Source organism: Hemiscyllium ocellatum, chromosome 30 (genome assembly GCF_020745735.1).
Source record: "Hemiscyllium ocellatum isolate sHemOce1 chromosome 30, sHemOce1.pat.X.cur, whole genome shotgun sequence".
Lineage (NCBI taxonomy): Eukaryota > Metazoa > Chordata > Chondrichthyes > Orectolobiformes > Hemiscylliidae > Hemiscyllium > Hemiscyllium ocellatum.
The window spans coordinates 47,133,188-47,147,677 of NC_083430.1; the positions used below are offsets into that span (position 1 = coordinate 47,133,188).

At 44.3% G+C, this 14,490-nt stretch overlaps 1 protein-coding gene across 1 annotated transcript in view; it reads right to left on the reverse strand.

Moving 5' to 3' along the window:
- The window catches only part of LOC132829938 (syndecan-3-like), a 223,086-nt gene extending 208,934 nt beyond the window's left edge, over positions 1-14,152 (reverse strand). The window contains exon 1 of the mRNA XM_060847363.1: positions 13,845-14,152. Coding sequence (XP_060703346.1) covers positions 13,845-13,913 — 69 coding nt within the window. The 5' untranslated portion in view covers positions 13,914-14,152. The remainder of the gene's footprint in view (positions 1-13,844) is intronic.
- Between the last annotated feature and the right edge of the window lie 338 nt (positions 14,153-14,490).

Here is a 14,490-nt window from a genome sequence, read left to right on the forward strand (position 1 = left end):
TCTCTGGTCAACAAAAGACAGTAATCCCATTATTTGGATCAGAACAGGGGAATGGTACAATAAAGTAGAAAACAATTCATACAATATTACAGTTCAGACTGAATAGTAGCTCGCAGATAGAAAAAGGAATTAGGGAGGCAAATGGTGCTTTGGCTTTTATTTGCTGCGACTGTACAGAGCTTTGAGGATACCATCCCATGAATATTATAGTGTTGGTTTCAATATTTAAGGCAGAATATCTTTGCGCAGAAGGCAGTATAATAAGGATTGACTGGCTTGGTTCCTGAGATGTGCGGGCTATCCTCTGATGATGGGCTCAGTAAATTGCATCGATATTCTCCTAGAGTTTAGAAGAATGAGAGGTGATTGAAATATTCAAGCATACACAATCCTGAAAGGGTTTAACAGAGTCGGGGATTCAAAAACTGGGTGTCTATGGATGTGTGTCTGTAGGTGTATGCCTGTCTGTGTTTGTGCATGTGTATGTTAGTTGTATATGTTTGTGTGTGAGTTTGTGTGCGTGTGGTGTGTATATTCATATGTGTGAGCATGTTGGTGTGTTTTTGCGTATATATGTGGGTGTGTGTAGGTAGATGGTTGTGTATGTTTATATGTGCAAGCGTATGTGTATGTATAGGTATGCGGTTAGTGTGTGTGTGTGTGTGTGTGTGTGTGTGTGTGTGTGTGTGTGTGTGTGTGTGTGTGTGTGTGTGTGTGTGTGTGTGTGTGTGTGTGTACACATGCGTTTGTGAAAACACCATCCATCTTTGCCATCTCTCATGCTATCTGCCTAGTGTCCTGTCTTGGTGAAGATGTTCATCATGTACTCCTCAGGTCTAACACAAGAATGCCAAATTTAAAGCAATTATAATAAGTTATACAATGGGATGTGTGGTTCTTAATGTCCACATTCGATCCTGTTATGATCAATTGGAAATATGGCATTCTTGTGTTTGTCCAATTGGTCAGAAGATAAAAAATATCAGCACCATGTAGCTTTTCTAAAAGATGCTGCTATAATGTTTCTCCTCGGTGTTAAATTTTCAATTACAGCAGTGACTAGACTGGTACACTACTCCGAGACACATAATAAACTGAGGGGTAAGTCTCATCAATCTCCACTTGGAAATCCATCTTTACCTCATGGCAGGCTGATTGCTGTAGTGTCAACACTATGTATTTTAAATCAGGATGCAGATTAAATTCAATGCAAGATTTCCAGGACCATTTGTTACACGTCCAGGAAAATAGCAATAATCCCCAGCTGCATGGGTGAGAAAGGAGCAGGGATCGAAATAATTGCTATCCTGAATTATTATTTCATACCAGCAACGATGTGCCAGTGGAAAAGGTTCAAAAGTAAGTGCTAACATCTTTTTGAAGAGTCTCATTATTTTTGCAAGTGTGAGTGCTTGTAGGAACTAAGCAGAAATTGTTTTGAAGCTCTGTAGCATTCAAAGGATGTTGCAGGATAGTAGGGCAGGCGTGAAGGGAAGGAGGTAGCTGCAAATAGGTGACTTACAGATGAATATGTTATGGGTTACTTCTTGCAAAGGGTATTGTTCACAGTTCAGTCTGTGCATCATATATCACCAAATTGAGCGATTACATTACAGAATATGACCTTTAAAAGGGAATTGGTGATTTTAGCCAAGGAGGACAAAATGTCAATTACAGAAAGTTATTGTAAAATTATTGTGAAATAACGTCAGATAGCAGTTATTGATTTCAGTTCTGAGTCCATACTGAGTAGCAGAGCAGCTGTAGCTTCCTATTGGTTCAGAATCTCTGGATTTAATTCCCACTCCATGATTTGAAAGGCAGTGAAGATGGTGTTTGTAATGTGGATGAACAACCTGAAAATCCTTCTAACACATCCCGACTGCAGGCAATACGAGTAGGAAGGGATTCCTGGTCAGCGTGCAGCAGAAAGGATTTTGGAGGGTCTACTCCCACCACCCATCACTCCAGACCATAACAGGCATGTGAAAGGGTGCACCAGTTCAGACTCCCTGAGCAAAGACACCAGGACTGAGGTTCGCAGCTGGGTTAATTCACACATGAAAGGTATGACACAGTTCTCTTGTGGGAGACCGGTGTCTTGCAGAATCAAAGTTGCCAATGCGAGGGCACTGGGGCTTGAGGTGTGGTCTGTAATCACCCTGATCTCACCCCCGCACACTCAGCATTGGTTCCCGTCCACAACTATCCCCGAACATACTTTTGGTCGAATTGTGCTGCTAAAGAATATTTACAGCTGAGGTAAGGAAAACAGAAATGAACCTGAATGCCACAAAGAATTATGCTGACAATGAATTCAGGATTCGGGATTATAATTTGGGCCTGACAATGAAGTACACTTGTGTGAACTGGAAGCTATGCATATTAATAAACAGGACTGTGTTCTTTGCACACAGAGTGAACATATGCACACACTGCTCCTGTTTCCACTCAACGATACAGCAGAAAGACATTTCGTTCATTTCCAAAGGTCAATACCATGAGCAGTCAAATTCATCTTCCTGGTTTAAGTACAAGCAAAGTTCAGCAGTTAACTGCCAGTCATCATATTAATGATACACTTCCATGGCAAAGCCTCTGCTAATCAGAGTCCACTTGTGAACCAACCAGTGTGCTCCTCTCACATGTTATAAAAGCTCTTTTGTCTTTACATTGGCATTCTTGCAAATTGTCCTGATGGGTGCAAGTCAAAAATGGGTCTTTGTCAGCAACACACATTGTGTCCTGCCACATGACTTGATGAAAACATTAACTTTTCCAAAAGAAGACCTCACTGTGATTTCATCTTGCCAATAGGCTGACAGAGAGAACAAGGCCACTTTATCACTTCCTGTGCTGTTGGATAATGAGTCACGTTAACATATTACACAGTCTGCTTTAACTCATTACACTCCAACCCCTCCTTCCCATGACTGATAAAAAACAATGTGTTAGTCTGATTAGATGATGCTTAGTGAGCCATCAACAATTTCTGCACGACTCTCTGATGTTCTGACAATCAATAAAAAATTTGAAGATAATGCAAAATAGAATGTTTGAATATCCTGCTCTCAGACTTTGTGAACAGAGATTAAGAAATTAAATTAAATTAGTGGATATCCCTTGAAGATTGGCACTACCTCTGTAGGACTGTGGCCCAGAACAGAAGGAAGGGGAGCAAAGGAAATAAAACTGTACTAATTATCGCTTGGGTAAAGAAACTAATTCCTGAAACACAACCCATCCTACATGTAACTATGATCCATGTGGAATAAAGTGAACATATAGCCTCCCCAGGCCGATAAGATACCCCAAAAGAACGTAACACTTCAGTGAACACCAGCCTAATTTCAGCCACCTTTTCTTTATTATTCCAGGGGACTTTGTTGACTGAACCAGCACTTATTGCCATTCCTAATTGCCCTTGAGAGGGTGGTGGGGAGCTGTCATCTTGAACTGCTGTGGTAGGTACATGTTGTGAGGGAGATCCAGCGACACTGGTGGAATAGTGATATATTTCTAAGTCATTGTTGTGGTTCTGTTCGCCGAGCTGGGAATGTGTGTTGCAGACGTTTCGTCCCCAGTCTAGGTGACATCCTCAGTGCTTGGGAGCCTCCTGTGAAGCGCTTCTGTGATCTTTCCTCAGGCATTTGTAGTGGTTTGTCTCTGCTGCTTCCAGTTGTCAGTTCCAGCTGTCCGCTGCAGTGGCCGGTATATTGGGTCCAGGTCGATGTGCTTATTGATTGAATCTGTGGATGAGTGCCATGCCTCTAGGAATTCCTTGGCTGTTCTCTGTTTGGCTTGTCCTATAATAGTAGTGTTGTCCCAGTCGAACTCATGTTGCTTGTCATCTGCGTGTGTGGCTACTAAGGATAGCTGGTTGAAACGACACGACTGGCTATCCTTAGTAACCACATACGGAGATGACAAGCAACTTGAGTTCGACTTTGACAACACTACTATTATAGGACAAGCCAAACAGAGAACAGCCAGGGAATTCCTAGAGGCATGGCACTCATCCACAGATTCAATCAATAAGCACATCGACCTGGACTCAATATACCGGCCACTGCAACGGACAGCTGGAACTGACAACTGGAAGCGGCAGATTCAAACCACTACAAATGCCGGAGGAAAGATCACAGAAGCGCTTCACAGGAGGCTCCCAAGCACTGAGGATGTCACCTAGACAGGGGACGAAACGCCTGCAATACAAATTCCCAGCTCGGCGAACAGAACCACAACAACGAGCACCCGAGTTACAAATCTTCTCACAAACTTTGAACATTTCTAAGTCAGGATGGTGAGTGGCTTGGAGGGGAACTTGCAGGGAGTGGTGTTCCCATGTAATCTAGAGGCAAGTGATCAAGGGTTTGGAAGTTGCTGCCTCAGGATCTTTGATGAATTTCTGCAGGTGCATCTTGTCAACAGTGCACACTGCGGCCACTGAGCTTTGGTGGTGAAGGGGGGAGTCATTGAAAGCGATGGATAGCGTCTATCAAATGGATGCTTTGTTCTGGATGGTATCAAGCTTTCTTAGTGTTGCTGGAGCTGCACTCACCCAAATGAGTGAGGAGCATTGCATCACACTCCTGACTTGTACATGATGGAGAGGCTGCAGATTAATCAGCTTCTGACCAGCATAATGAAACAAGACGTCCTTGCCACCAGGATATTCCTACAAACCTCCTGCCCACCACCAAAACCAGCTGCATTCCTCTCCACTAAATGGTTCAGACCATCGTAGGAAAATACCCAAGCCAAGGTTTTCTGGGCTTAGCATGTACAAGCCTAGTGGATTCTCAGTTCCTGCTTCAACTCAACATGACCCTGGACCGAACTCCACCCTGTCAGGAACCATCAACCTGTGGGCTGGACTTTCCCAGAGACCAAGAGGCGGAAACAGCATGAGAATGAGGCCATTTAGCCGGTCATATCCATGCTGGCTCATTACCATGAGCAATTCAGTCCTCTCAGCCCTACTCCGTTTCCCATCCTTTCCCAGTTTCTTCAGCTTTTATCAATTCCCTTTTGAAAGGCTTGACTGACCTGCCTCTGCCACAGTCTCAGACAGCACCTTCCAAAACCAAACCACATGCTGTGGGAAAGAGAGAGTTTCCTCAAGTAACCTTTGGTTCTTTTGTTATTCACCTTAAGTGGGTGCCCTCTGGTACTTGTCATTCTGCCATCAATGTGAATAGCTTCTATCTATCTCCTGTGTCTAGGCCTCTCATGATGTCAATGTCTGTCGAATCGCCTCTCCACGTTCTCTCCTTTTGAAACTGATAAAGCCATACAGTTCCTGAGTCTGGGAGTAACCTCAATAGCACAAGAAATAAAACAAAGGTCTGCAGATGCTGGAGGCTTGAAATAAACGAAACAGAAACTAAATGGTTTCATGGTATCGTGAATGGATCCAACCAAAGCACAGCTGTGTTTTTAAACATGCGGCCTGAATCAGGTTGTAAGTTCACTTGCTGAGCTGGTAGATTTGTTCTCAGACATTTTGTCACCATGCTAGGTACCATCTTTGGTGAAGAGAGTGTGATGCTGGAAAAGCACAGCAGATCAGGATTTCCTGAGGACAGGCTTTTGCCTGAAACGTCGATTCTCCTGCTCCTCAGATGTTGCTTGACCCACTGTGCTTTTCCAGCACCACACTCTCAACTCTGATCTCCTCACTTCCACCAGCATCAGTGAGCTTTCTATTAATGTCTCTTAAGGTGGGTGTTATCAGAGCCAGAAGAACCGGAAGTGATATCACACACCATAACAGACCAAGACACATAAATAGAAAGCGGGCACCAGCACTTCACTGAAGGCTCACTGATGATGTTACCCACTACAGTGACAAAACGTATGAGAACAAATCTTCCAGTTCGGCAAGCAAACTTACAACCTCAACCTCAACCTGAGCTACAAATCTTCTCAAAAATCACATACAGCCTGAATCCTTTAATGTGATCTCTCAGGACAACTCGGGACGGACCTTCTTGAGGCCCCTGTATCCCAGTTCCCCACCACCTCCTTCTATCTTCCAGCTGGGTAGCTGACCCACATGAGAACAATCTGCCCCCTCGCCCCTCCCCTACCCCACACACATCCTTGCCAGTTTTGCTGGTGGACACAGGGTCAAAAAGATCATAGAGCGACCTCCCAGCACCGTATTTTACTCAGTAGCAACATGACAGCTCAGTAAGGAGGAGGCACACAAACTGCTTGTACTTGTGAGGGAGTCCTGGACAACAGACTGAAGACCAATAGGAGACTGTGTGAGAGGTTTCTATACACAGAGTATACCACATGGACTGGTTAAAACACTTCGCATTGCTGTGGGCTCCATAAATTGAGGAAAATGGATTGGGGGACAGGGAGAAGAATGTTGGGAAAAATGGACCCTTGCACACAAGTTAGGGAGGTGCCAGTGTTGGGTTTGGGTGGACAAAGTCAAGCACCGGGTTACAGTCCAACAGGTTTATTTGAAAACGCAAGCTTTCAGAGCGCTGCTCCTTCATCAGGGTGAAGTGTGCCTCTGCGCCTGTCTCCACCCGGCAAAGGAGCAGCCCTCTGGAAGCTTGAGGATTCAAATAAACCTGTTGGACTGTCACCCCGTGTCATGTGATGCCTGACTTTTTACACACAAGTTGGTAAAGTGAGAATTTGGTTTACTAACAATATACACTGCAGTGACCGCCCTACAATAGAAGCCTGTGTAAGCGAGGGATTAAAGATAACTGCAGAGGTCCTCCAGCACCTGTTTGCAGGTACACATCTCTGCCTCTCCCCTGCCTCTGCGTGTGGTAACCTTTAGGCTCATGACCAACCTAGTCTGCAGCAAAGAGGACAAAAAATGCAGCCACTCACTGGGTTTGAGTTCCTTAATATTCACACGCTGGTGACTCAGATGCACGCTCGTTCCTCTAGCGGTCTACTTTGAAACCCAATGGCCAGGCTGCCACAAGGCTCTGAACATGATATTATGTGCGGAGTCAATAGGTTAAGAGCTGGATTGTTCAAACTGTGAGAAATGAGATTCATTTTCTCCCTGACCCAGTCTGCAAATTATCTCACAATTTACATCAACTTCCTGTGAACACAGCCAAACATTTCAAACAGTGTGCGGAAAAAAAAATTGGCAGCCACAACCTGGCTTCCCTCAGCTGCAAGATTCTGAGTATCGATTTCAGGTGTATGGATTTTCAGTCAGAGAGCAATTTACATACAGTCTCGACAAAAATACAACTCCTAAGGCTACAGGAGCTTGGTAAAAAGTGAAAGAACTGCAGATGCTGGAAATCAGAAACAAAAATAGAAATTGCTGGAAAATCTCAGCAGTTCCAGCATCTGTGGAGAGAAATGTTTCATGGTTCAGTGACCCTTCTTCAGAACAAGAGCTTGGTACTGGACAACCGACAAAGTACTTTAATTCTGGGATGACATAAAAACAGAATTCAAAGGACAGAAGAAGAGAAAAGGGGGAGGAAGAGAGAAAAAGCGAGAGAGAGAAAGAGAACGAAAGAGAGAGAGCGAGAAGGTAAAAGTAGGAAAAGAGTACACGCGGAGGAGAGAGAGGGAGGCAGAAAGGGGAGAGAGAAGTGAGGTGGAAACAGGGGAGATAGAGAAGGGAGGAGGAAATGGGTGACAGTGAGAAGGAGAAAATGGGAGAGCAGGAAGGAGGAAATGAGATCCACTCTCCTGCCAGTACTGAGAGTGCTGCAGTCTGAGCTGCTGTTTTTCAAATGAAGTGCATAAGTAAATATAGTGAATATAGAAGATCAGATGTTTTTCAAAAAAGAGTAGGCCATCTTCCTAATTAGTCCTCAACCAAAATCACCAAAACAAATTGCCTTGTTATTGGCATCATTTCTGATCGCTGCAGCTTACAATGTTCAAATCAGTTGCTATTTTTCCCCAGCATCATAACTGTATCCACACTCAGAACTGTTTTATTTGCTGGATAGCTCATTGTGGGCATGAAAGTGCTGTTTAAATGCAAGTTCTTCTTCCTGTCTTTACCTCAGCAGCCTACTCTGAACTCATATTTTTGCCATTAAAAGATTCTGTGTAATAATTTGACACCGAGAGAAGATCCAAAGTCACTTCGTTGGAGAAATTATCAAAAAAATTTCACACTGAGCCACGCGAAGAGATATTGCTAAAGGATGAATTAAAATCTACCTCTGATCAAAACCACTTCACGTATAATAAATCCCTCACCCAGTAAACTGTTTCAAAACCACTGAAAGACGATCTTTCTTCCTACGACTTTTCAACTCACCACCATTTCCCTCATATCTGAAGCAAAGGTAAATGGACAGTGGACCCTATCAAACTGAACATTTCCCTACAATCATAATGAAAGATTGTAAGTATTGTTTCAAAAGTGGGAGTAGAGGTAAAGGAGCTGAAGTGAGTTAGGGGAGAAATTTCAGAGCTGAGAAGGTAGGGTAGCTGAAAAAGATGGCCATGAATGGTGAAGTGAAATAAATGGTGAATTATCAAGAGTTGGAGAATTGGAAGAAGGCAGAAAGTTGAAAGGAGTGAAGGATTAGATAAAGCTGCAGTGGGAGGGATGGGTATGGATCCATAAAGGGATTTGAACTCAAAGAGGAGAACTTTGAAGTAAAATCATTGTTGGACGGGAGCCAGTATAGGTCAATAGGCACAGGGAGGTGATGGATAAATGGGACTTGGTTAAGATTCAAACAGCAGAATCTTGGATGAAAAAGTTTCAATACAAGTCACTGTTCCTCAAAAGTGAAAAAAATCAATGCCAACAATGATTGACTAGTGAAAGTCTGCTGTGCAAATGGGGGATGTCTTCAATCCACTACTGAGTACCATGACGTGCCTAATATTGACGTGAGTTTGCATCTTCGAAACCTCTGTAAGAATTACAGTTTCTGCTAATTTAATCCCAGAAAGGCCGAAATTGATTTTCCTACCCCCACTCCCAGGCATTTACAGATATTCCAGTTAAACACAAATGACAGCATAAATCCAATGAGAGCTCAGATTGTTAATGGATAGGAACAGCTCTCACAGGAGAGCAATACTGTCTGTCTATATTTTTAACTGTACAATTGTCACACCCTTTGTTCAGACTCTATAGTGAGTCTTGTTGGCCCATTGCTTCACAATAATCTACACACTTATACTTCTTTACACATTTTTATGAGTATGCAAGCTTTAAACTCAACTATTTGCCACAAAATTCCAACAAATATTCGTTCAATTAACACACTCTCATTTTGAATTTCACTGACCCCTTGTTGTATGCCTCAGAAAGAATGAAAGAACCTGCATCGTTCACAACATTAGGATCTTCCAAAGCATCTTTTCATCAATGAAATGAATGTTGACATTGTAATTTTAGCTTGATTTGATGTAATTGAAAAAAGACTGCAGCCACTTTGAGTATAGTGAGATATCAAACTGAAATGAGATACTGCTCTGATTAACTTGTTTATTTAGCTCTACGGGACAGATAATTATTGGCTTGGGTGAACTCTCGTGCTCACCTTCCAAATCCCAGCATGCGGTTTCCTGAGAGAGCAGACAGTGCCCTGGTTTGATCTCTCATCAGAAAGACAGCCCTTCTTGTCACTACAGCACTGCAGTGGGGTGCAGACCTGGACTGGGGAGTCAGGGTGAAAACAAAACAATGTTTCCACACTGACTAAGGCTCTGACACTTTCCATACAGAAGCACTGTGATGACTTGCAGGGATATGGCAGCACGTACCATAGGATCCCTACAGTGCAGAAAGAGGCCATTCAGCCCATACCAACCCTCTAGAATAGCATCCAACCCTGACCAAAACTCCCCACTCCTAGCAACCTTAGAATCCCTACAGTGTGGAAACAGCCCTTCAGCCCAACAAGTCCACACCGACCCTCCGAAGAGTATCCCACCCATTTCCCATTACTCTAAATTTAGCCCTGACAAATGCGCCTAATCTACACATCCCTATACATTATGGGCAATTTGGCATGGCCAATTTACCTAACCTGCACATCTTTGGAGTGTGGAAACTGGAGCACCCAGAGGAAACCCACGCAGTCACAGGGAGAATGTGCAAACACCACACAGATAGTCACCCGAGGCTGGAATCAAACCTAGATTGCTAGCACTGTTGAGGCAGCAGTGCTAACCGCTGAACCACCATGCCGTCCATGTAACTGAGCTATACTGCTCTGTGAGTCCCAGAGTCAATCTTTTGCCCTCAGCCAGGATAGCCACAGCCATGGCCAGAGAGCCATTTGAGTGCAAGTTGAAAGCTCATCAGGTTTCCCACTCCTGGCTATTGCCTGATTATCATTTTACTGAATATGGTTCCTGTGTGGGTGCACAATGGAGACTAGATCAGGCTGTCCTGTGATGGCCTCCATGGTCAAGTAGCCAGACAACCACTCCATTGGTCACTACACACAGAAATAACACAAATGCATCTAACAAAGAGCTTATCGCAAAGATCGCTCCACAGAAGTATCCTTTCCCCATACACTCTGTAAAGCTGATGAGGGAGAGGTGAAGCCGCAAATATATTTTCATCTCCAACGTCAATCAGTGACTTCAGGAGAGAGGAAGAGAGAAAGAGAACAGGCAAGGGAAGTAATAACCTGAAATGGCCAAGAAAGGAACTACCAGAAAGAGAGGAAGGAAATGTTGTTGAATTGTGGATAAAATATTCTCATTTCTTTCTCTATATAATGGCTTTGAAATTAAAACAGCATACAAATGTTGGGAGTGGCTGCACTGAAATAGACACCTGCTATTAGATAGAATTGACGTTTTGGGCAAAAGCCCTTCATCAGGAATCCTGATGAAGGGCTTATGCCCGAAACGTTGATTCTCCTGCTCCTTGGATGCTGCCTGACCTGCTGCGCTTTTCCAGCACCACACTCTCGACTCTGATCTGCAGCATCTGCAGTCCTCACTTTCACCTCCCCGCCATTAGAGTACAATCTTCAAGTATCAGATTTGTCTGTTTCAGGTCTGTTTTTATTTGTTTTCCAACAGTAGTGACCACATGCAGAAGCTGCTGATTCTACGTAACATTGCACAATGTGCCGACACAATTAAAGCTACAGGTTTATTGACAAATGACCAGCAGGAGAGGGAGAAACTTGATGTAACAAGAAGGCAACTGGGAATCACAAATTTAAAGTGGGCCCTGCCCTGGGTCAGTCTGGCGGGGACCACCGTCCATTTGCCTTCGCTTCAGATATAACGGGTGAGGTCAACATTGACATGGGGAGTTGAGAAGCCATGGGAAGAAAGTTCTGCTTGCAGTGGCTTTGAAACATTTTAATGGGTGAGGGATTTACGATGTATGACACGGTCTTCCCTCAGGTGGGTTGCTACAGATGTAATAAACAGATTTTGATCTCATTTATAGGTTACAGGTGGGACTGAAATATAGACACTTGGTCACATAATACAGCCCACACAGGCTCATAAAACATAGGTTATTGAGGTCAACTAGAGTACAGTAACTTTGGACTGGTGCCAGTACAATTGGGCCTGTGCTTCCTCAGACATGAATCATCTGATGGTGCAATAGAAGCTTGAATTATGGGCCTGAATTAAACATCAGTATATTACAGACGCAGGGAGCCAGTCAGAACACCACACTCAGCGGACAGCATATAGCTGCACCGTTGTACTCATATATAGAAATCGTGTAATCCAGCTGTAGATCTAACACAAATTCGGCCAAGCTGCTCCAAGCAGGATGAGGTCAGTCTCTCAAACGGGACTATGTTGGATATTAATTAAGGAAGAATAAAGAACAATGGAGCACTCAGTTGGTTTATTTAGACCCAACAGACTCTGTATTGAGACCCAGGTATATTTCCATTCAAGTGAGATTGCCACGATAATTCCAGCCAGTGACAATAGGCAGCTACTTTAATCATCGCCTTCAGGGCTTAGCCACTACATCATCAAATTTTTATTAAATTTGATCTTTTTTCGGGGGTGGAGAAAGGAAAGGTTATTGTGGTTCGCTATCTCCTCATCTTTCAGTAAAGGAAGAAATTTTTTAATATAACCTCAATGTCCCAAAGTCCTTCTATGGATAAGGAGATACTTTTTGAAGTGTATACATTGTTGTAATTCAGGGAATTGTGCCTGCTGGTTTTCACACACCTCCGAGAGAATCACAAAATCCTCAGGACAGAGGAGGAGACCATTTGGCCCATCACGTCCTGGTCAGTCTGTCTGCCTTAATGATGATTGAGGGACAATTACAGGCTAGACTACCAGGAAGGAGCATTGATCCCTCTGCAAATGAATACCTTGGGATCAACCACAACCACCTGAAATGGCAGATGAGCCCTAAGTGTAAAGTCTTATCTGAAAGGTAGCACCTCTGAAATTACTGGACTCCCCTCAATACTGCACTGGATTGGCAGTATTGGATTAAAAGCTCAAATACCTGGAGTGTGATTGAACCAATGAAGCTTTGACACAAAATATCAGAACGCTTCTCACGGAGCTATCACCAGTACCCACGAATATGACTACTGTTAATATCAGACATGAGATTTCAACATGTTTCTAGCTCAGCACAATGTGTGTCTTCATAATACACTGTACAACATTCAGCACATCACAATCTACTGAGGAGCCATCTCCAGTGTTCATCCAATATGAACATTCTGCAAGTACCCTGCACACACCTTCAAACCATTCACAGCCAATCAAGGGTTAACTGTTCTGAAATAAAGAAGATCTCACATTCTCTCATAAACATAGAAATCTCTCAAAGGTAAGGAATAGCAGTTTCTGCCCGATGAACTCAGTGACCCTGCTGAATCTCAATTTTAATAACCAGCATGTAATCAAATAAAGCAGGAACTAGAGGACAGGGAGACAGAGACAGTGAGAGAGGGGGAGGCAGAGCTAGTGACTGAGAGAGACTGAGGTAGTGAGAGAAAAAAAACAGAGACAGTGAGAGAGAAAGGCAGTAAGTGAGAGAAAGGGAGCAAGAGATAGTGAGAGCGAGGGTGACAGAGATATAGTGTGTGAGAGAGGGAGGGATACGGTGTGAGAGAGGAGAGAGAGAGATACTGAGATAGAGAGAAATTGAGAATGAAAAAAGAGATTGTGTTTAATATAGTGAGGGAGAGAGACAGGGAAAGACGGAGACAGACTGAGAGACAGAGATTGAGACAGGGAGAGAGAGAGTTGGGGTAGACTGAGGCAGAGGGAGAGAAAGGGAGACTGAGACAGAGAGAGGAGAAAACAGAGTGAGAGTGAGGGAGAGAGATTGAAATAGTGAGAGAGGGAACAAGAGCAAGAGACCCAGTGATGAGAGAGAATAATGGATAGCAGAGAGAGCAGATGAAAGATAGAAGGGGAGGGGTGAGAGGAGAAGGCACAGAAGATAGAGAGAAGGGCTGAGAGATGGAAGAGGTGAGAGAGAAAGAGAAGATTGAGGGAGCAATGGAGACCAGAGGAAGAAAAAGAGGGTGAGAGAGAAGTGGAAGATGCTTGGGTACATAGAAGGAATGGAATACATGTGTGGGTGAAGAGATTAATCCACAGTGACACAGACCAGAGACCCACCTGGGAGTGCAGAGCAGGCTTCCCCCCGGGGAAGGGGGGGGCTCGGTTCCAATGTAAAAGACCATGGAAATCAAAGGCAGCAGCCACTTGTGTCACTGTGACAGTTTGCTCTCCTGTTTGTGAGGAATAAAACCCCTCCACTCCCCAACACAGACACAGACAGACAGAGAAAAACACAGGCTCCATTCCGAATCAATTCTGCAGCCACAATAACCCCCCCCCCTCACCGGTGTACCCACCTCCCCAGCAGGGAGGGAAGTCACACTCACCATTCCAATGTGACACAGGCTGGAGCTGAAGAGGCAGAGACAGAGGCAGAGCACTGGGAGTCTGCCCATGGTGTGACACTCACAGACAGGGGATGGAGAGCGGATTGTCTGCTGTAGAATCCTACTGAAGGCGAAGCCTCCTCTCTGTCTCTGTCTCTCTTTATTCTGTCTCTGATCAGGATGGAGTTGGCCCCTCGTCGATTTCACTCCCCTCTCTTCCCCCTCTCTCTCTCTGATCAAAGTCAGCGGTCCGCAGCCACTAGCACTGGAGATCCGAGTCCTCCTCACTCTCTCTCTGTCTCCACCGACTGCTCTCAACACTCCCCCCCCCTCCAGCCCCCCTCCCTTTCTCTCTCTCTCTCAGTAATGATCCGCCCCTAAATCACTCCGGATGGAGAGAGAGCTCAACCAGAAATTGTATGCAATCCAACCTGCCCTCTGCAGGCTCTACATTTATCCACACTATGGATAACCTTCGCTTATTAGCCTTTTTCTTAATATAAAGAAATCCGTTCTGCTGTCTAAGGTAGCCCAGCGTCTGTGCAAGAGGGCTCGCTGAATATTTCCTGCAATTTTCTTTGTTTAATCTTCAGACCGCCCAACATTTCAGCAGCGGTTTCCAAAATGATTGAGACTGAGGTCCGGC